The sequence below is a fragment of the Musca vetustissima genome, unplaced genomic scaffold (assembly GCF_032173495.1).
Source record: "Musca vetustissima isolate MV318-11 ecotype Yass unplaced genomic scaffold, APGP_CSIRO_Mvet_v1 utg16177, whole genome shotgun sequence".
NCBI lineage: Eukaryota > Metazoa > Arthropoda > Insecta > Diptera > Muscidae > Musca > Musca vetustissima.
The window spans coordinates 302,784-328,853 of NW_026882507.1; the positions used below are offsets into that span (position 1 = coordinate 302,784).

General features: G+C 34.9%; 1 protein-coding gene across 1 annotated transcript in view; it reads right to left on the reverse strand.

The window, feature by feature from the left end:
* Positions 1-23,515, reverse strand: part of LOC133328980 (protein mesh) — a 90,585-nt gene extending 67,070 nt beyond the window's left edge. Inside the window, exons 1-3 of the mRNA XM_061537483.1 lie at positions 23,363-23,515; positions 814-1,052; positions 545-732 (exon numbers count right to left, since the gene is read on the reverse strand). Coding sequence (XP_061393467.1) covers positions 545-732; positions 814-1,052; positions 23,363-23,453 — 518 coding nt within the window. The 5' untranslated portion in view covers positions 23,454-23,515. The remainder of the gene's footprint in view (positions 1-544; positions 733-813; positions 1,053-23,362) is intronic.
* Between the last annotated feature and the right edge of the window lie 2,555 nt (positions 23,516-26,070).

Genomic DNA, 26,070 nt, shown 5'->3' on the forward strand with positions numbered 1-26,070 from the left:
TTATTATGTCTCGTTTTTTTCTCTGAAATATTTAATAATTTTTAATCTATAAAATTAAATCACAACATTAAATGTTATTATCCTTCTGCCTCTGTGTGGACTGTCATTTGAAATTCAGTGAAAAACAATATTTGTCTAACAATGAAATTCATTATTGATATCGAATTCAAATCTACAATTGCACGTACAGACACACACAGACACAAACACACGTTCAGCTTTGCCATGAATAATCCATTTAATAACAAACAAATTGTCACAATGTTTGTGGTATTATTGTCCAATGTAATTGCAATTATTTACTTAAAAATCGAATACATGAACAAATAAATACAAAACACACACATACAAATAAATGCAATGTAATAAATATATGCAGGTGGTGTGGTTGAGTGTGTGTGTGTTTGTCGGCCATCATGACACACCAGCATTGTGAATCACTAAACACACACATGCACAATCACTCCCAAACCCAATTAAAACGAGATTACACTGGGGATGATTGGAAAATTGAAAATGTGTAATTGCAAAAAAAAACACTCACCGGAAATAGACACCTGGTGTACGTTGATCAATATCTGTGGGATATATACGGCCAACACGACACTTCGAAAAGAATATACCAATGAATGAGGGATCATTCTTCTTGGGCCAATCTTTCACTGGGAATACCAATGGATAGGTGAAATACTCTGGAGGATCGGAGAATTCCAAATAGCCATTGAGGGAAACCTATAACAAAAAAATTGAATAAATATTTTAATTGTTTGTTACATTGAATTGAATAATTGGTCCCCTTGGCCGCCAACTTACCCTCGTATAATTGAAACGGAAGCCGTAGAATGGCAATTGGAAATTTAAATTTTTATGAATCTGTGTTGTCGATGCATGAATATCGAATTGATAGTCACCACGTCCTCCGTACATATCCTGATCGAAATACCAATACATGAAATACGAACGTATTTCGGCCAAACGTTGTGGTGTAATGACATAGCCACCGGTCAATGCATGCGATGGCATTGTTGGTGGGGCCATGCGATTATTGGGATCTGTAATAAAATTAAAGATAATTATTAGTTTATGATTTATATTATTAGTACAATTAATAAGTGAAAAAAAGTATTAATAGGTTAAGGGCATAAAGAAAAAAATTGTCGATAGATTTGTACATCTTGGGACCAATATGCAAAATTAAAGACAAATTGTAGGTATTCCGCAAAGTTTAAAGGACAAGCTTATTTTGTTTTTAGCCGCTGTAGCTGTAATTTGACATTCCAGCTATTCAAAGTAGGTCCATGTTCTGACATAGCCCCCATATAAAATGACCCACACAAATTCTGTATTTTAGGGGTCTTAGTCACCGAAGTGTCTTCATTTATGTATTCCAAATTCCAGAAGAATAAATAAGAATATGGTCAATAAATGTCTTCTTAATAGCCCCATAAAATGACCCCTATTAATTTTCGGTAATTTGAAGTTCCTAGCCCAGAATGTGCGTATTGAAGTATTTAATTTTTGCCGAACATAGACAACCTACTAGCAGACAATTTGCAATGCAAAATTAAACAAAATTTATCGATATTCCGCTAAAACCACCTATGGTGGCTGTAAATAGACCTAAAACAATGAAAATGTCCAAAATTCGGCTAAAACTTATAAAATTCTGAATAGCGCTACAGAACTTGCCATGGACTTATATTCTTCTGTAAAGATGTAAGCCTCCAATAAAACCGAATGCGAAATTACAACCACTTCGAAAATGCGCAAAATATGAGGTGGGGCATTTGTATAGGGACTATGTCAAAACATGAGCCTACATTGACCATTTTATGTATTGACGTATTTCAGCCTTCGACCACCCGGGAATACCGAATTGCAACCACTTCGATGGTAAAATTTAGATAAAACCTAGATCTACAGTTTTCTGGATGGATTTTTTTTCCAACTTCCAAGAACCCAGAATGCATCAAATGTTGGCTTAACCGGAAAAAATGCCGAAAATAAGGCAGGTCCATAATGAGGGAACCATCTGCAAATATAGCCCTCTATTGATAATTTTCTGTATAGATGTAAGCCACCCTCAAAGCTTTCGAAATACCAAATTACAGTCACTTATGGAAAAAATATTCAAGAAGCTTCAGGCGTATATTAAAAAAATTAATCCAAATGTGTAGATTTGTACAAAATATTTTTTCAAGAAGCCTTAGACGTAGTCTTATAAAGAATATTTAAAAAAAACCTTAGGCGTAGCCTTCTAATGAATATGTTTTAAGAAGCATCAGGTGAATCTTTTCAAAGATTTTTTTTATAAATGGAACCTTAGGCATAGATTTTTGAATATTTTTTTCAAAAAGTCTTTCAAAAGTCTTAGAATGTTTTTTAAAGAATATTTTTTCTTGGAATTTCCAATGTAGTTATACTATGTTGTCAGGATATTATAGCTTAGTGCAACCCCAAGGGTTTGTAATGCCGCGAAATATTGGCCATAGACCAACCTTTAAGTATACGGCCATATCTGTCCATTATAATTTGTAAACACGATACAGGCCACAATTATGGCCCAATCCTAAATTAGCATTTAGCATTGGGTTCTGGCCCTATTGTTTTTGGTAAGGATCCGTTAATATTTAGGTGAAGTAAAGGACCAAAGCTTTATTTTTGTCTGTTTTTCTGGCCGCTCTAGAGGCCACAATTGTGACCCGAACATAACGAAATTTTACACAAAGAGAAGGAATAAACGTGACTATTTCGAAGAAATATTTAGCGGGTCAAATCTATCCAGACTTTTGTGTGAAAAATTACAAAATTTGTATTCTATGGCCTATATATTTACTCCTGAAGCATATACACCCGAGAAATTGATTATATCCAAGATGAGTGGTTGACCTCTAAATTGATACCAATTATGTTGCTGTATGTACTCGGATGTGGGAGTTATACTTAAATACGTATTCTGATATTAAATAGTAACCCATAGGACACTAGTCATGATCGGATTATAATTTTGAGATGAAATGGACCGAAAATGTTTTGCGTTTTTTGCAAGTTCTCTATAGTCCACAATTATAAGCTGAATATTACACTGGGAAAGTAATCTGGCCAACTACTTTGAAGGGCTTTTGTAATGATATGTCACTATTCAGCGAGAAGGTTAGAGTTCCGTGATAGTAGTGTAGGGTATTATATGGTTTTTATACCCTACACAACTATGTTGTCAGGGTATTATAGCTTTGTGCAGCCACAAGAGTTTGTAACGCCGCGAAATATTGGTCCTAGACCCACCTTTAAGTATACCGATGGTCATATCTCGACAAGCTGAGTCGATCTAGACATGTGTGTCCGTCGTCCGTCCGTCTGTCCATTATAATTTGTAAACACGATACAGGCCACAGTTATGGACCAATCTTTACGAAATATTGCATGTAGGTTGGGTTCTGGCCAATGAAGACCCCTATTGTTTTTGGGAATGATCGGTTAATATTTAGGGGATGAAATGGACCAAATACTTAATTTTTGTCGGTTTTTCTGGTCGGTCTAGAGTCCGCAATTATGGCCCAAACATCGCGAATTTTTGCATGGAGAAGGGGATAGGGCCAAAGAATAAGCATGCCTGTTTTGATAAAGATCGGTCAATATTTAGCGGGTCAAATGGATCCTGACTTTTGTGTGAAAAATGACAAAATTTGTGTTCTATATCGTATATATTTACCCATGAAGGACATAGCCCCGAAAAGTTTATGTTTTATCCAAGAGGAGTGGTTGACCTTTAAATTAATACCAATTATATTGTTGTATGTGCTCGGATGTGGGAGTTTACAGGTATCTTTTTATTTGTATATTATTTAGTAACCCATTATTACTCTAGAGAGCGGAAATATAGCGCTGATCGCTTTGAAATGTTCCATGTGGTTCCAGTTATGGTCAAGGACAACGCATATAATTTTCGGTGATGATCAGATAATAATTTTGGAATGAAGTGGACCGAAAACTTAATTTTTTGGCCACAAATGCTGTACTGAATACTCATAATATTCGGAAAATATGTCAGTGAAAGGAAGATGTGCTGTTTACCTCTAATCGGGCAAGAGGGTGCAAGTATTACGAAATATTGCCCACGCTCGGAATAAACATCCGCAGAAGGTTTGATTTCCGTGGTACTGCTCCGCTCACTGGTTTTAATTATTCTTGCAACAAGTCTTAGGCGTAAATTTTTCAAGTAGTCTTAGGGATATATATTAAAAGTAGTATCATATAGGTTTTTAATGAATACAATTTGAGAAACCTTCGGCGGAGATTTTTTAAAGAATAATTGTGTGATAGATCGCATTGTTATGGCCCACAATGATACGTCGTTTTTCAAAGTCAGACAAATTGTGGAGCAATGAAGGCCAATTGAAGGTCCATACAAAAGAAACATACGATCATTTGATTCAAAGTGTTTCTTTCGATAAACTATCCCTGAAACTATCAAGGTGGAGCGTACATTAAATTTATCATTCCCTCGAAACATTCACCGGAGACCCTACAAAGTATACAGTATATTACATCTTCGTCTGTCAGTCCGAGGATATTTAAAATAGAGCTTTGAACTTTTGTACATACCATGTACTCTCAATCTTTAGTACGTTTTTTAATCGAATTTGTTGTAATTTAATACTTTGAGTTCCCATTGGATAACAATAGCCCCTATCAAAAATTATCGATATAGGACCGATAGGTATTCCCTATCGATCCACTTTTGAGGTATCCCCATTATTCGGTATTTTGGGCACGTTTCAAAACCGAATTGGCTTTAATTTGTTTCTCATTAGGTGTCAAATTGGCCTACCAAAATTTAACATTGGTATAGACCGCCATTAATGAAGACCCCAAAGGATTACTGGCATTATAAATGTCCACCTCATGCTGGAGGTTATAAAAAGTTCGGCCGGTTCGAAAATGTTTACGAAATAATTCTATATTATTTCGATTCATATTTCAAGTTATTCTAAACAGCACAGCACATGACAGTACGTCAAAATGCACTGAATACGTTTATGCTAAATAATGGCCTACATTAAGTCAAGATACTCTAAACAACACAGCACATGACTGTACGTCAAAATGTAATGAGTACGTTTATGTAGTCGATCCAGTCCAACAACTTCTTTTTATATTGAGGGCACAATGTCATTATGTTGGCAAATTGATTTTTCCGGGCACTGTAAACAACACAACATTACACATTTTAAAATTTTCTAAAACAAATATATTTTGAAAACAATCCAAAAATTCTTGGCTAACATATGAATGTAAACCTATCACATATAATCCCAGTATTGTTTTTATTTTCCACCACCAATCAATGATTAATGCCACTTTGAAATAATAATTTTCCCATTTTTTTCATTTCCCACACAATAAAGAAAAACCATTTTAAATCACACACAAACACCCCGAAACTTTTCTCATAAAAATCAAAAATTTCAAAGTTCAGCAAAAGGAAAGAAAAATTAAAAAAAAAAACAAAAACAACTATAAAATATTTTCACTTTTCATTTCAAAAAAACATAATTTTCTTTATTGATATTGTTAAAGTCATACTTTAAAAGTTTTTATAAAACTATTTATGTACTAAGTACACATGGCTATATTTTATATTATATACTTATAAAACTAAAACACACACACTTACATACATACAACTAAGTATGTGTACCTAAATGCTAGAGACTAAAGTTAAACTAAATACTAAATAAAGCAAAGTTAAGGGCGATAATAAAGTCTTTAGTAGAAGACAAGGGGTGTTAGGGGGGAGCAGAAGAAGGGGGAGGGGCGAATAAAGAGGAAAGACAAACGGCAAAAAAGTTTCAAACTTATATAAATGTACACTATCCTCAAGGTAATAAGAGATTTGCAGGGGAAGAGGTAATGGGTGAGGGGAGGGAAATGGAAGGGGTGGTTAGAACTGAAAGTGAAACCACAAAAACCCAATGCAAAAGGCTCCAATATTTGTTGTTCTTGTAGTTTTTGTTTTTTGGCGAAATGCTCTGGGATTTTTCGTGGCCACTTTGTTTGCTCCTCCGCCAGTTAGGAAAATCCGAAAACTACTTTAGGCTAAATGCTTAGTTTTTGTTTTTCTTTTTTTGCGGAATGGGATTTTCTTCCCAAGTTTAGTGGCTTAGCTGAGACACAAGTGGAAGACATTGATGATAGCTGCTGGTATGGTTACACATCCGTTCCTTTACTTGGAGATACCCAAAATTGTACTTCCTTTGTTGTGTTCCCATTCTTAGCTTTCCATCATAATTCGTCGCTCGTATTCAGCTACACGTAATTTAACGGGCATTACCAAACTTAAATCTTCCATAACGGCATGCATTTGCGGTTTGGTGCCACCATTCGACCCAGCCGTTGAATTTTGCCGCTGAATGGGTCTTCGTGATTTCTCAATGGAGGGTTTACGACGCAGTGAATTTTTACGCTGTATTGTGGAGGTGTTGTTGTAGACGGGTGTCGATGTGGTTAGCGGGGATGCGGCAGAAATGCAATTGCCGGCCAAGTCACTGAAGGAGGCAAAGGATGACGTCGAGGTTGTATCCTGAAATGAAAATGTGGCAGCAGCTGATGCAACCGACAATTGTTGGCTGCCAGCGACTGCTGCCGATGATGATGTTGGTGTCTGGGGGCAGAACAAGGAAAAGGAGTTGGATGTTGATGCCGACAATGATGATGAAGCATTCGCCTGCCATTTTGAAGACTTGTCAGTCAGCGCCTCCAGCACTGGTGTTGGCTGCTCAAGGTGCAAATTTATGTGGGTGGACCATCGTTTGGGTTTTGCTGGTGTTGCAAACTGATGGGCATTCAGGCTATGCGTGCTGGTGTTGTTCAGTGTGGCTCTGGCCTGGGTTTTGGAATTTTTCAACAGATTAATAAATGTATTATTGCCCACCGTTGTCAGGGTATTAAAATAGCTGATGCGCTCCTTGACAGATCTTAAGGTACCCTGTGACAGATTCTCATTACTGTTGCTGCTGCTGAAGTTGGTATTGTTGTTGCTGCTGCTGTTCAGGCTAATATTGCCAATTGAGCTGAAGGTACTGTTGATGGAAGTATTGCCAAAGGTCACATTGCCTAGATGGTTTGAAGTAATTTCCGCTGCAGTTGAATTTAGTTGATAATTATTTGGCACAACATTCTCCTGCTGTTGCTTCTCCTCCTCCGGGTCACTGGGCACCTCAAATCGAACTGAATTCCTTTTGGACATTTCCAATGCCTTTTCCTTGATTTGGCATGACCAACTTTTGTGGCCAACCGTGGCTTGTGGTTTCCCCATGTGTTCCCCCTGCTCCGTCTCACTGTCACTTGAATTTGAGTTATCAGACGCACTGCCTGAACTGTGTTTTGACATTTCCAATGCCTTGGCGCGTAGCTCATGAGCCCAGCTACGTTTTGGGCCGACATGTTGACGTGTTTGTAATTGCATTTCACCAGTTACAGGTGGTAATGTCCCGGCAGCCAAACCACTTGAGTAAATTGATTTTGGGGTTTCATTAACATCTCTGAAGTAGTTCAGGGGGCCGGCTGCCGTCGTTGTTGTTGCTATTTCTACAGCAGTCTCCACAGATTTTGGTGTAGAAGTCATGGCCAATGGTTGGTGGTTATCGATGCTGCTGCTACCGTTGCCATTACTGTTATTATTTGCCAATTGATTTTGTAGAGCTGCCATTCTCGGTGGTTTCGGCGGTGGATGTGACAAATCAATGTCATCAACATCCATGCTGTCCGGATGGATGATGGCTCCCGGTCGATACGAGGGCATATTGTATGAATAGAATTGAAAAGTGTAAGCACTCAGACTCATTTTTTTCGAGATTCTAGTTGGTGTCCTTCGTTTTAATGATGAACTGAACAGCACCGAAAAATTTACAAAAATTTGAAAAATACTTCTTTTCCTTTGGAAGGTTGTCACGTTTGCTGGGTTGAAATGTGTTTAATGAGTTTGTCAGGGCTGTCATGTTTATTTATACCCCCTACAACACCGAAGCCTCAATAATCCCCGTGACTACCTGTTATGGTTGATCTCTCATTCTCTCTACCTCTCTCTCCCTTTCACTCTCCCTCGTCCTTCTCATAGTTGATCCAGAAATATTCCAGCCCAACAATGAATACACCTTTTTTTAAGTCCTGTTTAATCCTTGCATGACACACTTTTTTGTTGTTGTTTTGCCTTGGAGATTTTTTGTTTCGTTCGCTTCGTTCTTATTAAAAATTTGCATACCTGTTACCCATACAAACAGACCGTAAAAAATACCACACATATACAGGCTCACTTTGGCATTAAACAAAACCACTACTCAATGATTTGTTGACCCCTAAATACACGGCCCTTAAAGCCTTTTTGGTTAATTACAATCCCTAAAATTGTTAATATGATTAACAACAATGCGTTCATAAAATCAGGACAGCTGGTCGGCACAGTTTATCATTTATCACAATTGTTGGCTTTATGCTAAATATTTAATAAACATTGATCATCGTTGTAATTCGATTGTTTTAGAATGTGTCATGTTAGAGGATATCTGCAGTCTGGAGAAACGCAGATTGGCAAATTGTTTAATTAGAAATTCCCCTTACTTAGGAGGGATTTAATATGCAGATGATTTGGGTTTCAAATGCAAGAAAAATAGGATTAAAAAATAGAAAATAGTGACATATTCTCAGGAAAAAAGATTTGACCACAGATACACCTAGAAAACTGAAAATAAGTTCTGGAGTTTGAAAAAAATTTACATTTAAAGAAGATTCGCCAGGAATAAAAAACAAACTGGGCAAATTTTAATTCATTTTTAGGGACTACTACAAATTAAGTTTGTTGATCGCAATACGAACTTATAAGTATTTATAGTTAAAAACTTATCGGACTTTTTGTTTGTACAGAAAGGATATTATATTGAATTAGTTTTTAAATCTACCGAACAAGAATCAATCATGAATGAGAAACCATTCAGTACTTATATAGGGATTACCTGTAATTATATTTATACAATATATAATAATAAAACAGAATTACGGTCATTCGTGGGAGGACATATTTTTATTTGTCCAAAAGTCATCAACTCGTTAGCCATGGGTTTTGAGGTGTGAGGAAATTTTAATAATGTTGTGCAGGGCTGTGAATTCGATTCCACCTGATGGCCTATAGATATCTTCTAATCAGAGCTGCAGAGCAGAGTTATTTTTTACTAGAATCCAATAACATTATTTTACTTGCCTCCGACTCCACAGTCGACTCGGACTTTTAATTCGTATATATCAAAATCGACACCCATATTTTTGATAATGATCGTTTAGAACATAGGGGATCACAATTTCGACAATTTCGAATTATGACACGACTCACGCAATATTACAAGAATAAGAAATAAAACTTTCCCTCAATTTCATCTCCCAAATATAATATTAACACCTCCTCATCATTGTCCATAACCCGAATTCTATATAAAATTTCATAGTGATCGGTGCAGTGATCCTATGACTAAACCACATCACAGTAAATATTTACGAATAACTCCCACATCCAAGTACATACATCACTCTAATTGGTATCAATTTAAAGGTCAAAAACTTGGTTATACTGCCAACTTCTCCGGTCAATGTCCTTTAGGAGTATTTATATATGGCATAGCATGCAAATTTTGACATTTTCACACAAAAGTCTGGGCCAATTTGATTCGCTAAATATTTATCGATTATCGTGAAAAGAGTCACGATTATCGTGAAAAGAGTGATGTTAAGGTCATAATTATGACCAGAAAATCAGACATATATACAGTTTTTGGTCCGTTTCATCCCCTAAAAACTATTGGATCATTACCAAAAAGGGTAATAACTAAGGGTATACTAAAAGATGGGTCTAGGACCAATATTTTGGGGCGTTACAAACTATTGGGTCACACAAATCTATAATACTGTGTAGGGTATAAGGATGAAATTTGGCACAGCTCACTTGTTTGGCCCTATTGAAATTGGGAAAAAATCGGTTCAGATTTAGATATAGCTCCCATATATATTTTCGTCCGATTTAAGGTAAATGGTGTACCAAAGTCCCTATATATCTTTCGATTTGCACGAAATTTGGCACAGAGAAATAAATAAGGTCTAGAATGATGTGTGCAAAGTTTTGTGCAAATCGGTTCAGATTTGGATATATCTCCCATGTATAGCTTCGCCCGATTTTAGTCCACGAAAGTCCCTGGAAATCTTTTGATTTGCACGCAATTTGGCACAGCGTAATGAATAAGGTCTAGAATGACGTCTGCCAAGTTTAGTGAAAATCGGTTCAGATTTAGATATAGCTCCCATATATATCTTCGTCCGATTTAAGGTAAATTGTTTACCAAAGTCCCTATATATCTTTCGATTTGCACGAAAATTGTCACAGAGTACTAAATTAAGTCTAGAATGATGTGTGCAAAGTTTCGTGAATATCGGTTCCGATTTAGATATAGCTCCTATATATAGTTTCGCCCGATTTTAGGTAATTGGTGCACCAACGTCCCTGGAAATTTTTTAATTTGCACGAATTTTGACATAGCGTACTGAATTTAGTCTAGAGTGATGTGTGCAAAGTTTCGTGAAGATCGGTTCAGATTTAGATATATATATATATATATATGTATATATATTTTCGTCCGATTTTATGTAACTGGTGCACCAAAGTCCCTATATACCTTTCGATTTGCATGAATTTTTGTATAGGGTACTGAATTAAGTCTAAAATGTTGTTGCTAAGCTTCGTGAAGGCCGATTGACACAACGTACTGATGTAATATAAATTAGTCTCTGGCAAGTTTCCCCGAAATCGGTTCAGATATAGATATATAACAAAAACAAATATAAAAATACCCAAAATAAATTACTTTCCTTACTGGTCATGAATCTAGCAGAAGTTCCCAACGAAGTGTGGACATATCTTTGTAGAATATTTTAGATATAGGTTCACATAAATAAAAGGAAGTTTCCGCTTATCTCACCGAAATACACATGCCATTTGACACGGAAATGTTTGATATAGGTCTATGTTATCATGGTTCAGTTTCGTTTTCTGCATTGTTAAAGTATTTGTATTATTTGCAAAAAAAAAAAATAAATTATCGGTTCCGCCCAATATTCGGACTTCTTAAGATTTTATCTAAATATCCCCCTCTAAAGTAACTATAATTTGTTATCCAAGAGGGTGGAAAATATTTTTACACAAATATTTCGATATAGACTATAGATCCCAATATCAAGATCCCCAACCCCATTTCGGTATTCTGAAAAATTGAGCATATATTGTTATAATGTGGAATTCTGATTACTCGTAGGGCTGAAAACACCTTTGAAGAAGTTGTTGGATGTGGATTTATATTTTGACATAGCCGCCACAAAAAGAATTACCCGCCTTATATGCTGCATTACCCACCAGTCCAGTACATGGCAAATAAAAGATATATTGCCAGAAAAGTTTCAATGTAGGTCGATGATTTTTAACAACCCCGCTTAATTTTTGGTGCGGGTTTTGAAACTTGAGTGTCTGTAAAAACTTAATAATAGGCAAATTTTTAATGATCCCGATTTTTTAATATTTTTAAATCACCCCTCAAGACAAAAAGACAAAAAAGTTCTACTCTGGCCTACCGAAATATTTTTTATACCCTCCACCATAGTATGGAGGGTATATTAATTTTGTCATTCCGCGTTTTTTCGACCGAATTCGGATATTCTGCACTCTAAATTATCATTTTATACACTACAAAGTATGGAATTCTAAGACGATTTAGTCAATTTAGTCATTTGTTGTTATCATTCTGCCTTCGGAGGATATCGAAATAAAAATCTATAACGTCCGTTTGGAGAATAACCTATATCGGCCCTAGACCCTATATAAAATACCTGCCGATTTAATTATTAATAATTAGTATTGCGATACAAAACGAAAATGTTAGGTTCGAAATCATCAATGTAACTTTCAACGGATGGGACATCTGATCTTCAGAAAATAATTGCCAAAGAATTTTCTTTTCTTCAAAAAGTATGGAACCTCGGAATATGTCAAGCTATATATTCATATATCTAATAACTCTTGTATATCCCATTATAGCATCCGAAAGGAGAAGTCGGAAAAAATATATATATCTTAACGTATAAAACCGTAAAAGTTTTATATAAAATTGCAACTATCTACTATCAGTCTACGGAAACCCTTCGAAAGATATATTGCTTATAGAATACCTATATAATGTCTTTTTATATTTTATATCGTCTCTGGATAGAAGACACTAAATAAATTTCTATGGATATTAGAATAAAATTGCTATTAAAATCCACGAAGACCACAAATAAATTTTCCATTGCAATTATTTATAATACAAAATTCTCATTTATTTCCATCTGTCCCAGATTTCGTACGAAAAAAAATCTCTTCCATAATTAAATACAAATTATGTGACAAAAAACGAGGACAAACAAAAAATTTCAAATAAAAAACAAAAATAAAATTATGACAAATGAGAATCCTTGAAAATTTGTTAGCGGATTTTCCCATTGATTTTCGTTTTCGCCTTAAATCGGGCCAATTCTGCGAATTGTACAGCCGTTACAGTTTTTCTCGAAAGAAAGACAAAAAAGTGATTTTGTTGCAAAAATTAAATCCACTTTCATAATCGTGTTGGGTTGCCTTTTTGCTGGCAGTTATGCGGTGTTGATTCCATGTTTTACTTTTTGTTGTTGTTGCTGTTGCCGCTGAGTTTTTGTTTTTTACTTAAAACGTTAATCCGATGGATTTGAAAAGTTTTCAAATTGCAGCTGCTGTCGTTTCATGGTGTTACCACCGCTGCCGCTAAAACCATAATTGTAGTTGTTGTTGGTGTTATTTATTGTCTGTGTGAGTGTGTGTGTGTGTGCGGTAGGTATGCGCCACCCACACAAGACATCCTTACTTGACAATAATTCAATGTCGAAATATCCGCTCATAATGTTAAGCGTTCGCTAATCTTTTTATGAATCAAAAAAGACGCAGAAGGATCTCTGGATGTACGTGTGGAATGTGTGTGTGTGTGTGTGTGTGTACGCTAACACATGCTTACACGCGCACAACAATGGCAAATTGGGAGTATTCGCTAATCCTTTTTTGTCACATTTATCATGTAACACAAATCTCATTTAAAACTTTGCTGCCTGCCACCCGTGTTTTATGATCGCGTGGGTGTATGGGTGTGGCTGAGTGCCAGCGATTGTCCTGCATAATTGCCTGAATTGTAGGTGACACTTAAGTAGAGACCATAAAACCCCTCTCCTTTTCGGTGTGTGTCTGCGTCTGTTAACGTGGTTATGTTACTTTCGCATTGCCCATCAGGTAGTTAGTTGGCCACCACAATGTTCTATGGCATTGCGATGATGATGATGGGTTTAGAGACTAGAAATAGCAACAACAACAACAATGGCGGTGCAGGATAAATTACACAAATATACTTATCTCCATTTAGTTTCTAGACAAACTGTTACCATTACCGAAAATTTCACGGTTTAGGTTATTCAGTGCGATTTTTGTGTAATGCAGACATGTTACAACATGTCACCGTGTTAATTAGTTTGCTTGCACAGTATTACGAAATCGAATAATATTGTAAAATGAATGAAATAATGTGAGGGGAAATTGTGGTAGGGGAAATCATAGTTAAGACTAAGGGGAAATATGAGTTATAGGTCCACTTCTCATTCTTGGAATTTGAAAAAATATTTTTTAATAAATTTACGCTTGCTTGGTATTTGAAGGAATGGTTTTTTTTAAAAATATGCTTGCTTCTATGCTTCCATATCTACGCTTGGGTATTGGAAAAAATATTTTTTTTTATAAATACAGGCTATGTTGGTATTTGGTATTTGAAAAACTATTTATACTCTACACAACTATGTTGTCAGGGTATTACAGCTTTGTGCAGCCCCAAGAATTTGTAAGACAGTTATGGACCAATCTTCACGAAATTTTGCATGTTCTAGAGACCATGGTAGGGTAGAGTAGGTAGGGTAGAGAAGCTAGGACTCCATTTTCCACCTGGTGTTCCATAGGCATTTCTAGGATTGAACTTTTCTTTTACTCATTCTGAACCAACAGGGGTACAGTGTTTGGTCGTGGATTTTCATACGGGAGTCTATAATAATTTTTTATTTATGTTTGGAAAGACTCATATTTTACTAAAGATGGACCGATGGGTTCTGGTCAATGAAGAACCCTATTGTTTTTGGTAAAGATCGATTAATATTTAGGGGATGAAATGGACCAAAAACTTTATTTTTGTCTGATTTTCTGGTCGCTCAAGAGGTCGCATTTATGGCCCAAATATCGCGAATTTTTACAAGGAGAAGGGGATTGGGCCAAAGAAAAAGCATACATGTTTTGATAAACATCGGTCAATATTTAGTGGGTCAAATGGACCCTGACTTTTGTGTGAAAATGACAACATTTGTATTCTATGGCATATATATTTAGTCCTGAAGGATTGGTTAATATTATATCCAAGAGGAGGGGTTGACCATTAAATTGATACCAATTTTATTGTCGTATGTACTCGAATGTGGGAGTAACACATAAATATTTACAGATGCTTACATATTCATATATTATTTAGTAACCCATTACCACACTATAGGGCGGAAATATAGTGCTGATCGCTTTGAAAATTTCCATGAGGATCCAAGTATGATCAAGAAGAATGCCTATAATTTTCGATGTTTATCAGATAGTAATTTTTGGATGAAGTGGACCGAAAACTTAATTTGTTGTGTTTTTTCGAGTCGATCTATAGGCCACAATTAAAAGCCCAACATCACAACACAACCACGTTGAAGGAAATCTGGACAAGTAATTAGAAAAGCTTTACTGAATATTAGTAATATTTGTTGACCTCTAGGCGGTCAAAAGGGTGTAAAAAATCGCAAAATATTAGGCCTAGATTTTCAAGGAAATTTTTAAGAGCCACATCGAGCACAAGAAACGTGTTTTTTAAATAAGAATTTAATGGGAATAACCAAGACCATGTCAAACCCCATGGGCTTGAATTTTAAAAGGCCAAACTGTCATCTATCACTGGTTTCATCTCAGTCTATAGAGGTCTAGATTTTCAAGGAAATTTTTAAGAGCCACATCGAGCACAAGAAGCTTGGATTTTTTAAATAAGAATTTAATGGCAATATCCAAGACCATGTCAAGTTCCATGGGCTTGTATTTTAAAAGACCAAACTGTCATCTATAGACTTGGGGTTTTGAGAGCCGTATCGAGCTCTATAGGCGTTAATTTTTAAAGCTCTAATTGCGGGATTTTTAAGTAAATTTCTGATAAAGGCCATAACCCGCACTATAGGCGTGGATTTCTCCAAATACGAGAATTTTTAAGGGCCATTCCGATAAATACTAAAAAGAGTGGACGTATCTTCGAACCTAATGCAGACCATGGAGTATCCGATCTATTTCATTTATATGTAATTTTAGAAGTTTTAACAGCTTTTTGTGAGAGTGGTACTAAAAGAAGCGGAACGATTCCCTCTTCGAAAAGGTAAAAATATTACTATATATAAATTTTAGATCAACTCGAATGCTTCGTTCGTTTCACACAACACTTACAAATTTTAAACTAGATAGAGGGTAGCATTTTAAGACTTGATCTAGGATTAGCAAAAATATTACAATATGTGTAGAACCAATTGAATGAGTTACACATCTTCGGAAAATATATATATTTGGTTAAAATTATGGGTCGTGCTGAATTTTGGACCAAATGTGGTACTCCATTCGCATGTTATTTTAAATGAATTTGTCCTCCAAATTACGACCAATTGGTAGGGGAAGTTGCAGGTTGATTGTCTCTTGATTGATCTTCAAGATTGATCGAAATAGGAAGAATTATTGTATATTGTGAAAAATGTGAATCGAATCGGGTACTACCTTCGTGACATATGTACTACAGCTAGAAAAAACGACAGACGGACGGACATTTCTAAATCTGCTCCAAATTATCTGTAGCAGATTTGGTCTAAAATAGTCTCATATTTTATTGGAAGGTTGAGAGTACACAAATATTTTATAAATAAAATACCTATATACGATAGAAGAAATAACTACTAAAAGTAGAACACCTTCTATGGATGTTATACAGATTGAAGACTTCATATATAACTTCTATAAATAGAAGACCTTTAAGACTCAAATGGCAGGTGTTTCACGATTACATTACTGACTCACAATTTTTTTTTTTTAATTTTACAATTTTCTTACATTTTACTATAGGGTTTTATATATAATATCCCCTCATAAATATTGAGCACGAAAATATAATAATTCACCTGTGCCATTACATTTTGTTGTTTTTTCTCCATGTGAATGATTCACTTTAATCAAATACAATATAAAACAAAAATAAAATGAAAACGTTACTCATACCTCAATTTCAAAATATTGCAATTGTACAAAAACAAAAAATTCAATTGTTTCTACACAATTGAATTACTAATATCATACATACATATTGTATACATACACACAACTACTACTGACTGACCACTAAAGTGAACAAAAAAACGGAATTTAATCACTCCGTTATTTATCACAGACTATTTATGATAAGATAGTGATTGGGTGAGATACCAACGATTATTGTTAATGACCAAAAACACAGAAAAAAGAACTGATTACAGCAGAGAACATACACGACCCAACATCGAAATGTCACAACATAGAGAATCGACTTCGAAAATTAAATATGTGTTCGCTATGTGTGTAGAGATGTGTATGTTTACATTCGTGCAATGTAATGTGTGAGCTAACCCAGTCATGCATACATTTCATCCATTTTGGCGGGGCAATAATCATTTGTTGTCCATATGTAAGTATGTATGTTTGTTTGTGTGGAGGTGTACTTCTAAACCGAATATCAACAGGTGAAGCTAATGATAAGATAAGAACGATGACTCTTTTTTTGCTGTTCCCGTTAACTTTGAGGCGGTATTTATGTGTAAAGCAATCCTCCCTCCAAAATGCATGTTTGTGTGTGTTTACTTATGTGTACTTCAGATTTTATGTTGGTTTTATCTCTTTTTTTCTTAAATTCTTTTGTAAATGAGGGGTTTCTTATTGGAAATTGGGTCATGATTTGTAACATCGAAGAACAAAGAAATTATTATATTTTTTTTTCCAAAAAATATATATAAGTATAATTGGGGCACCTTCGGCAATGTATAAGAATTTTACTTTTTTTACAAAACTGTAAAAATGTTTAACTAATACAAATTTATTACATGTTTTTGGTACTAATTTTTAAAATAAAGTATCAGAGGACAATAATCAACCATAAAGTTTTTATATTTGTTTAATAAATTTATTTAAATTAAATATTAAATGAATAAATTAATTTAAAATTAAATGCAGTTTGTGAATGCCAAAATGATGGCACAAATTTTAATCAGCAAAATTGGTTGCAAAAATTTCCGTTATATTGTACTATTTATTACTTTTATTGAATGTGTTCATGTGTAAATATCAAAAGCCGTTTATTATATGAAATAGACAGCTGTATGGTGTGTGATTGCATAGGCATAGTATAGTTGCTAAAATAACCGAAAATCTAAAATATTTATATCGGAATCTAAAAATCCAATTTGGATATAAAAAAAATGTGAAAAATTGAGATAGGTACTGCCTCCATTTTGGCGCAATATTAGAAAATCATAAAATTACAACAGGTGATAGAAATGAAATATAGAATAGTCGTATGTGGTATTCAAGATTCTAGGTGGTCCTAGACCCATCCGACTATGTGTGTCCGTCCCTCTGTCAATTATAATTTGGAAACACGATACGGACCACAGTTATAGACCAATCTTCACGAAATTTTGCATGCAGGATGGAATCTGGCCAATGAAGACCCGTATATTAAGATCGGTTAATATTTAGGGTATGAAAAGGACCAAAAATTTAAGTTTTGTCTGTTTTTCTGGTCGTCCTAGAGGCCTTAATATCGCAAAATTTTATATGGAGAAGGGGATCGGGCCAAAGATCCCCAAAATGAGGATTGATTTTTTAATTTTTATACAGATATTAGATTTTTCGTGTCATTATATCATTAAGAACAAATTACATACATTTTTGCAAAATTACTAATTTGTTTAGTGCAACAGGAATTGAATTTCGAAATATATTTAAGGGAACCCACCCATTCTCGATTTTATTTTTTCAAGATTTTCAATGGGCTGGTAAATCCATACCAATGCTTCTTAAGGTTTGTAACTTTGCACATATATTTGAAGATTTAAAAAAGAAGAAAAATAATTTACAAAAAATTGTTGTTGTTGTTTTTTGTAATTAAAGAGAAGTCCTTATTTTTGATGGCGGGCATGATATCTCCTCACTGGAAATTCCGAAAATTTCAACGGCGTTAGAAAGAGTACATGTCTGGCTCTCGTATTAACTAGGATTATTGACTTCGCTCTAAAATTAACAAAATGGCGGATCTTTGAAAAAATATTTTTGAAAAATCGCCGATTTTTGACCAAAAACCAAGTTAAAAAATAAGGAAGATCTTCACCGATTGGCTTTATCCTAGTTCATACGATAGCAGTACACTCACAGAGAAACGTGTACAAATTTGAAATCGATTGGGTTATTAGTTTTTGAGTTATCGTGCCCGCCATTCGCAAAAGAGAAAAACGCGTTTAAAGTTTGAGAAGCCCTTTAGCCGTCACTTGATGTGGACACAATAAATCGGCTATATCTTCAAGAGTTCTTGAGATTTTCACTTGAAATTTTGTAGGGACATTCTTGAATTAGTGTAGATTCGAATTAAATCAAAAAAAATTTTGACCCCGAGAATGGGGGGAGGGTTCCCTTAAGTACTAGACTTTGTATAATTTTTGATGCATAGATTAAGAAAAAATGTTTTTATTATAACCTCCGCCTTACCGCTAATGAAGGTATATATACTTTGCTACGGCAAAAATGTGCCTCATCGAAATATTGGTTTTTTACTCCATGGTTCTTTGGACCAAATCCGTTTCAGACAATTTGGACTCATTTACAAATATCAGGCTGGCTGATGTACAAAATGGCTCTCGAAGGGAGTTACCGATTTCCTTCAAACATTTTGATGAAAATTAATCTATTAATCTATACTAATAAAAGAGTAAAGTGATTGACTGACTGACTGATTTAACGATTCATCAACGCCCAGACGAAGCGGCTGAAGCTAGAATCTTGAAATTTTGGTTGAGGGTCATTCTTGGTCCAAATGTGACAGATAAGGCTGGGTTTTTGGAAATTCGTACTAGAACGGTACGAAAAGTACTAAAACGTACTAAATGTGATGTCATTTGTACTTGGCGAACCGGTGGAGCTAGAACTCTGAAATTTGGTTTGGTGGTCGATGATGGAGTGTAGGATAGATGTACCAAAGGGCTTTTGGAAATTCGAACTATAACTATCCGAAAAGTACGTAAATGTACTAAATTTGGTACAATTCTGTAGCCTGTGAACGGATAGAGTTAAAAGCTTGGAATTTGAAATGCGAATTAGGGTTGGGAAGTAGGGTCGATATGAGGAGATGGTTTTGAAACCTTGTACTCATGTGTACGAAAAGTACTATATGGTACTATATTTGGTACAAATTTAATTTAGAGGTACAAATCGAGCTGGAATTCTGAAAATTGATATTAACATTACCGTCGGAGTATAGGATTGGGATATGTACGTAGTTTTGGAAATTTGTTACTTATGTGTACGAAAAGTACTAAATCGTACTATAATTGGTACAATTTGGATTTGGGTGAACCGATAGAGCGTGAACAATAAAATTTAGAACAATTTAAATTGTGGGTGAACCGATGGAATTGGAATCCTGAAACTTGGATTTAGGATCACTGTGGCGGTGTTGGTTTGAGTTAAGTAGGAAGTTTTGGAAATTTGTACCACTGTGTACTAAATTTGGTACAATTTGAATTGTGGGCGAACCGATAGATTTGGAATCATGAAATTTAGATTTTGGAGCACTGTGGGGGTGTTGGTTTGGGTTAAGTTGGAAGTTTTTGAAATTCGTACTAACTGGTACTAAATTTGGTACAATTTGAATTTTAGGTGAACCAATTGAGCTAGAATCATGAAATTTGTAGTCAGGATCATTGTTGGGTGTAAGATTGAGATATGTAGGGAGTTTAAAAATTTTGTACTAATGTGTACTAAATTTGGTACAATTTAAATTGTGGGTGAACCGATAGAGTTGGAATCCTGAAACTTGGATTTAGGATAAGTGTGGGGGTAGGATTGGGGTATGCAAGATGTTTGGGAATTAGTACTACTGTGTACTAAATTTGGTACAATTTGAATTGTGAGTGAACTGATTGAGTTTGAATCTTAAAACATGGATTTAGCATCACTATGGGGGTGTAGGATCGGGGTATGTGTTTGAATTGTGGGCGAACCGATAGAATTGGTATCATGAAACTTGGATTTAGGATCATTGTGGGGTGTAGGATTGGGGTATTTAAAAATTCGTACAAATGTGTACTAAATTTTGTACAATTTAATTTTTTGGTGAACCAATACAGCTGGAATCCTGAAATTTGGAGTTAGGGTTACAGTTTGGGTTACAGTTTCAAAATAGTACCAAATGTGGATTTGAGTAAACCGATAGAGCTAGAATCTTGAAATTTGAAGTTAGGATCATTGGATTGCATGATGTAGGTAGTAATGGAAATTTGTACCTATGTGTATTAAATGACACTAAATTTTGAAATAAATTGGATTTAGGTGAACCGATAGAATCCTGAAATTTGAAATTAAGATTGGGGTATGTGGGAAGTGTTGGAAATTCGTATGTTAATGTAGGAAGTTATGGCAATTTATGTTTACTAACTGGTACTTAATTTGGATTTGGGTGAAGCTATATTTAAAATTTGGAAATTTAACAAGAGTACAAAGGGTAAAAAATTACACGAAATTTTGTGTAGAGCTTGATTTCTTTTGCGGTCAGAAAATTTTTGTGTAGGGTTAAGTACTATAACAGAACATTGGTACTAAACGGTTCTAAAAGTGTTAATATTGGTTGCTATTGGGTTTTAAATACTTTCCACATTCGCTGACGAAGTAGCGGGTATATGCTAGTTTTATAATATAATGCGAACTGACTATCCGATTTGAACTGTATAATGTTAGAAAATGGGACTCATTCCAGTCCACTCCTTCTAGTATCTCCCCTACAAAGGGTCAATATTTCGAAAACTTTTAAATCTCAATTAGCTCGTCCGAAAACAGGGAAATTTTGGCTTCAAAACAGGCTTAGTTGAATGCGGTGGAAATATCGAAAAATCATACATTAGAACTATATTGCCAATATGGTGTACTTCAATTCAGTCTTTGAGTACAAGTCTGTAAATGGTGTATTTTAGTCATAAATTAGCAAAAGACAAAAAAATTGTTGGCTTCAGCATATTTTTACCCATTTTTACACCCTCCATCGTTGTATGTTGGTTTTTTCAAAATAATCGTTTCTGACCCCATGATCTAGCCATGTCCATGTCCAGTATGTTGTTATCACTATAGCATCTGCATAAACTGAGCTAGCTGTCCAAAAATTTGCACAGAAGTGCCAGAGCTATATCAGTCGACGTGTAGGCATATCCCCCATATAACGGTACCTCCAAATGTTCTATATTTTGAACACTTTTTGATACAGACATTTAATACCTAATGATTGTAAGGAGATTCTCCGCCCATTAAAATCCCAAAAAAATTACAACATACTGAAATTTTCCAACATACTGAAATTTTTATTGTATCGTTTTTTGGGGGCTACACTGAAAAGTGGTTCAATATTGATAATTTTTGATACAGACATTTAATACCTAATGAGAATCCAAAATATCAAATTTGGCTGTTATTTGATATTTTGGATTCTCATTAGGTATTAAATGTCTGTATCAAAAATTATCAATATTGAACCACTTTTCAGTGTAGCCCCCAAAAAACGATACAATAAAAATTTCAGTATGTTGTAATTTTTTTGGGATTTTAATGGGCGGAGAATCTCCTTACAAAAAATGGTCAATATTGGTCCACTTTATACTGTAGCTCTCATGTAACAGTACCTCGTATTTTGAGTATTGTTAAAACATTTTTTAACCGATTCGGATGTACTTTGATATTTTGGGTTTACCAACATTTATTTACCAAAAAAATATTAACATGGATCCTCGTTTCAGTGCGGCCCCTATATTACGGACATCCTTAAATTTACAGTATGTTCAGGGTTATTGGACATTTTTTAACACGTTAATAAAGTGAAATTTGAAAATAAGTGTATGCATAGTAAAACAATATGATGATGTGATTTTTTAATCCTGGTCGTTCAAATTCTATGACGTTTAAGAATTAAATCACTCATTTTTTATTTATTCATCACATTTATTTGCAATGGTTGTTATCATGAAGTTTATAGAAAATAGTATGAAAACGGAAAAGCTCTCAATTTGTGAACGAATTTCTTTATAAATCCTTAAAAGTCGTAGAACTATTCAATAGCTAATGATGGTATAGGATAACGAGAGAAAAAATATTTTTTGGTTCTCAATGATGTTCCAGTTATGGTCAAAGACAACGCCTATAATTTTCGGCGATGGTCAGATAATAATTTTTGGGGATTAAGAGGACCGAAACTTAATTTTTTGTATTTTTTTTTTTTTGGTTTTAATTTTATATTTTGGATTCCAAATTAAGGTAAAGAATATCCCTACCAAAATAGTCTATATTGGCTCAAAATTGGAGAGCAGTCTCCACATATCGGCAACTAAAAATTTTCGGTATTTTGGGAGTTTCAGCAGTATTGGCTGTAATTAGGCGTTTGGAGTTCTCAATGGGTAGAAAATCATTCCATTAAAATTTTCCATATTGGTTGTAGTTTCAGTAAAGCCCCCATATAATTTTACCCTCAATTTTCAGTGTATTGATGTTTCATTGGCTAAAATTTGATATTTTGGGTCCTCATTGGGTTGCAAATATTGCTACGAAAACAATCAATATTGGCGGATCTTTGGTTGTAGCCCCCATATAAAGGTTCAGAAAATTTATATATGTGTAGTGGATCCTAGACGAATTATCTAACTTGGAGAATAAACAAATTCTTTACAGAATATTTCCAATATAAGTGCGCTATGCGTCATTCTCGGTATTGCCCAGTTTCCAACCTGGGTGTCCGTTCTTTAGATTTTTATTTGTTATATGCTCAGTATTTACGTTAAAATCATAAATCCCTTTATAGAAAATATCCATAAAAAAGTAAAAAATGAAATCAAAACTTACCCCAATTGTAACCATTATCATTGACAATATCATAACCCAATTCGCCCAAATAGAAGTCAGCCATTTGTAAAGCGCCAGAACGTTGCGACATATTGGCGGCAATCGATCCCGCTGTCGAAGCTACTTTGGGCGCTGTATGTTGGTGTTTTTGTTGTTGTTTCGGCTGGGGCTGTGGCTGTGGCGGTAAAATTTCAATTAATTCCACGGCCTCATTTTTGTCCAGCACTGTACTTCCCTCGATTTTCTTATCTTTGTTGAGAGTAACACTTTCAGTTTCGGTTTGTGAGATGTTTTCATTGGCAATTACAAAGGCTATAAAGCCGCATGCCAGTAAACTGGCCAAAAAGAGTTTAAAACGCATTCTAGCGGGTTTCACTTAAAAATTAATAATTCGTTTGTATTTTCGTTTTTCGTTTATAAAAAAGTTATTTTTTCGTTTTTTGTTTTAAACTGGTGTTAACTTTTTTCACTGTAATAAAAAAAAAACAGAATTATTATTAAACCTTTTTTTACATTAATTTGAAATTTCAAAATTTGTAATTTATGACATCATTTCTATTTTTTTTATTTTCAATATTCTTTTATTCCGTTTCTTTCTTTTCGTAACACATCAATGTAGAAAATAAGCCATATTTTTTCTATTCGTTAACGTTTCGATATCTGTCTTATCAGGTCTTTTTTATTTTTTTCGGGGCTCCAATACTAATTTGTTATCAGTGCCTTAAATGGCTTTTGGGGGAAAATATCTTTATTATCAAAGAACACAAAATATAATCAGAGTTGTTTTTGTTGTTTTGAAGTTTCTATTTGTTCACACTTTACCGTTTCGTTCGAAAAACACGTTAACACAGTTCCAACGTTCAAATCAGACTAAAGTCGGGGCGTTGTCGCCTCTACTGCTAGAAGCCTCCAAGTCCACCTGTAATTTCGAAAAATATAATTTCTCATTTCATATCTTATCTATGGTATGAGGGTACGATAGCAGTAGTCGTAATTCCAGTACGCATTTCTTTGTATTGACTTTCGAACTATTCCCAGTATTTTTCGGAATTGTTGCTGCTTTCTTTATCACTGCATTTATTTCCGGCTGTTTGATATAAGGGGGATTTTGAACCTGTTGAAATAGTAGGTGTATGAATCATACATTTTAATAGTAGTAGCAGATATGAATGAATTTCGCATTGTTAGATTTCATTCATAAAATTTGAACATTATTTATAGAAATGCGAGAAAGTAAATAAAATATTTAATACAATATCTAAGAAAAAAACAGTGAGCGGAGCAGTATAGTCGGACGGGGCCGAAAATCTAACTTTGTGTGGTTCTATATTCTGAGCTTGGGCAATATTTCGCGGTATTTGCATCCTCTTGACCGACTTGAGGTTAACAAGAAGTTACTAATATTCAGTTCACCCCTTTTTATTACTTGTCCAGATTCCCTTCCCCATGGGTTGTGTTGTGATGTTCGGCTTTCAATCGCCTCGAAAAAAAACAAAAACAAATTAAGTTTTCGGTCCAATTCATCCCAAAATTATTATCTGATCAAATTTTGTAATTTTTCACACAAAACTCTGAGTCCATTTGACCCGCTAAATATTGCCCAATCTTTATCAAAACAGGTATGCTTGTTCCTTGGCCCGACCCCCTTCTCCATGTGAAATTTCGCGATGTTCGGGCTACAATTGCGGCCTCTGGAGCGACCAGAAAAACCGACAAAAATAAAGTTATTGGTCGATTTCATCCCCTAAATATTAACTGATCTTTACCAAAAAATAGGGGTCTTCATTGGCCAGAACTCATTCTACATGCAAAATTTCGTGAAGGTTGGTCCATAACTGTGACCTGTATCGTGTTTTCAAATTATAATGGACAGACGGACGGACACACATGTCTAGATCGACTCAGCTAGTCGAGATATAACGATCGGTATACTTAAAGGTGGTCTAGGACCACTATTTCGCGGCGTTACAAACTCTTGGGGCTGCACAAAGCTATAATACCCTGACAACATAGTTGTATAGGGTATAATAATTTGCCGATTTATATTTATAAAAACTACAAGTGATTCATACCGAACGGCTTAAAGTAGGGCCATGATATTTTCATGGACAGAGGACATAGAGAATAAAAATATACGATCATAGGATCCGACTTTTTGAAGTTATAAGTTTATCAAGTTATCGGAATTTTCGAGATTTAATTGTTTAGCAAATGCTCCCAACAAAATTTATGATTCCTAGATGCGAAAAGACCAAACTAATGGTATCAACTCACAAGACGTCCAGTTGACTCGGACCAATTGTGGAACTTGTGACCTACAGCTTCGAGGTAGTTAAAGATTTTATATACCTTGGCAGCGCCATAAATAAAACGAATGACCTCATTTTGAAATTCCGAGAAGGATTGTGATAACCAACAGATGATACTACGCTCTTAGTAAGCAGTTTAGAAACAAATCCACCTCCCGCCAGACCAAACTCACACTTTGCAAGATGCTGATACTACCCGTGCTGTTATATGGATCTGAAGCATGAGTACTTGCGCAAGCAGATGAGGCAGCTCTTGGGTTGTTTGAGAGAAAAATTCTCCGAAAGATCTACGGCATACGGAATATCAGCATCGAACGAACCACGAGCTTTACAATTTATATGTGGACATTGACATTGTCAGTCGTATTAAGCTGCAGCGACTACGGTTAGGCTAGGCCA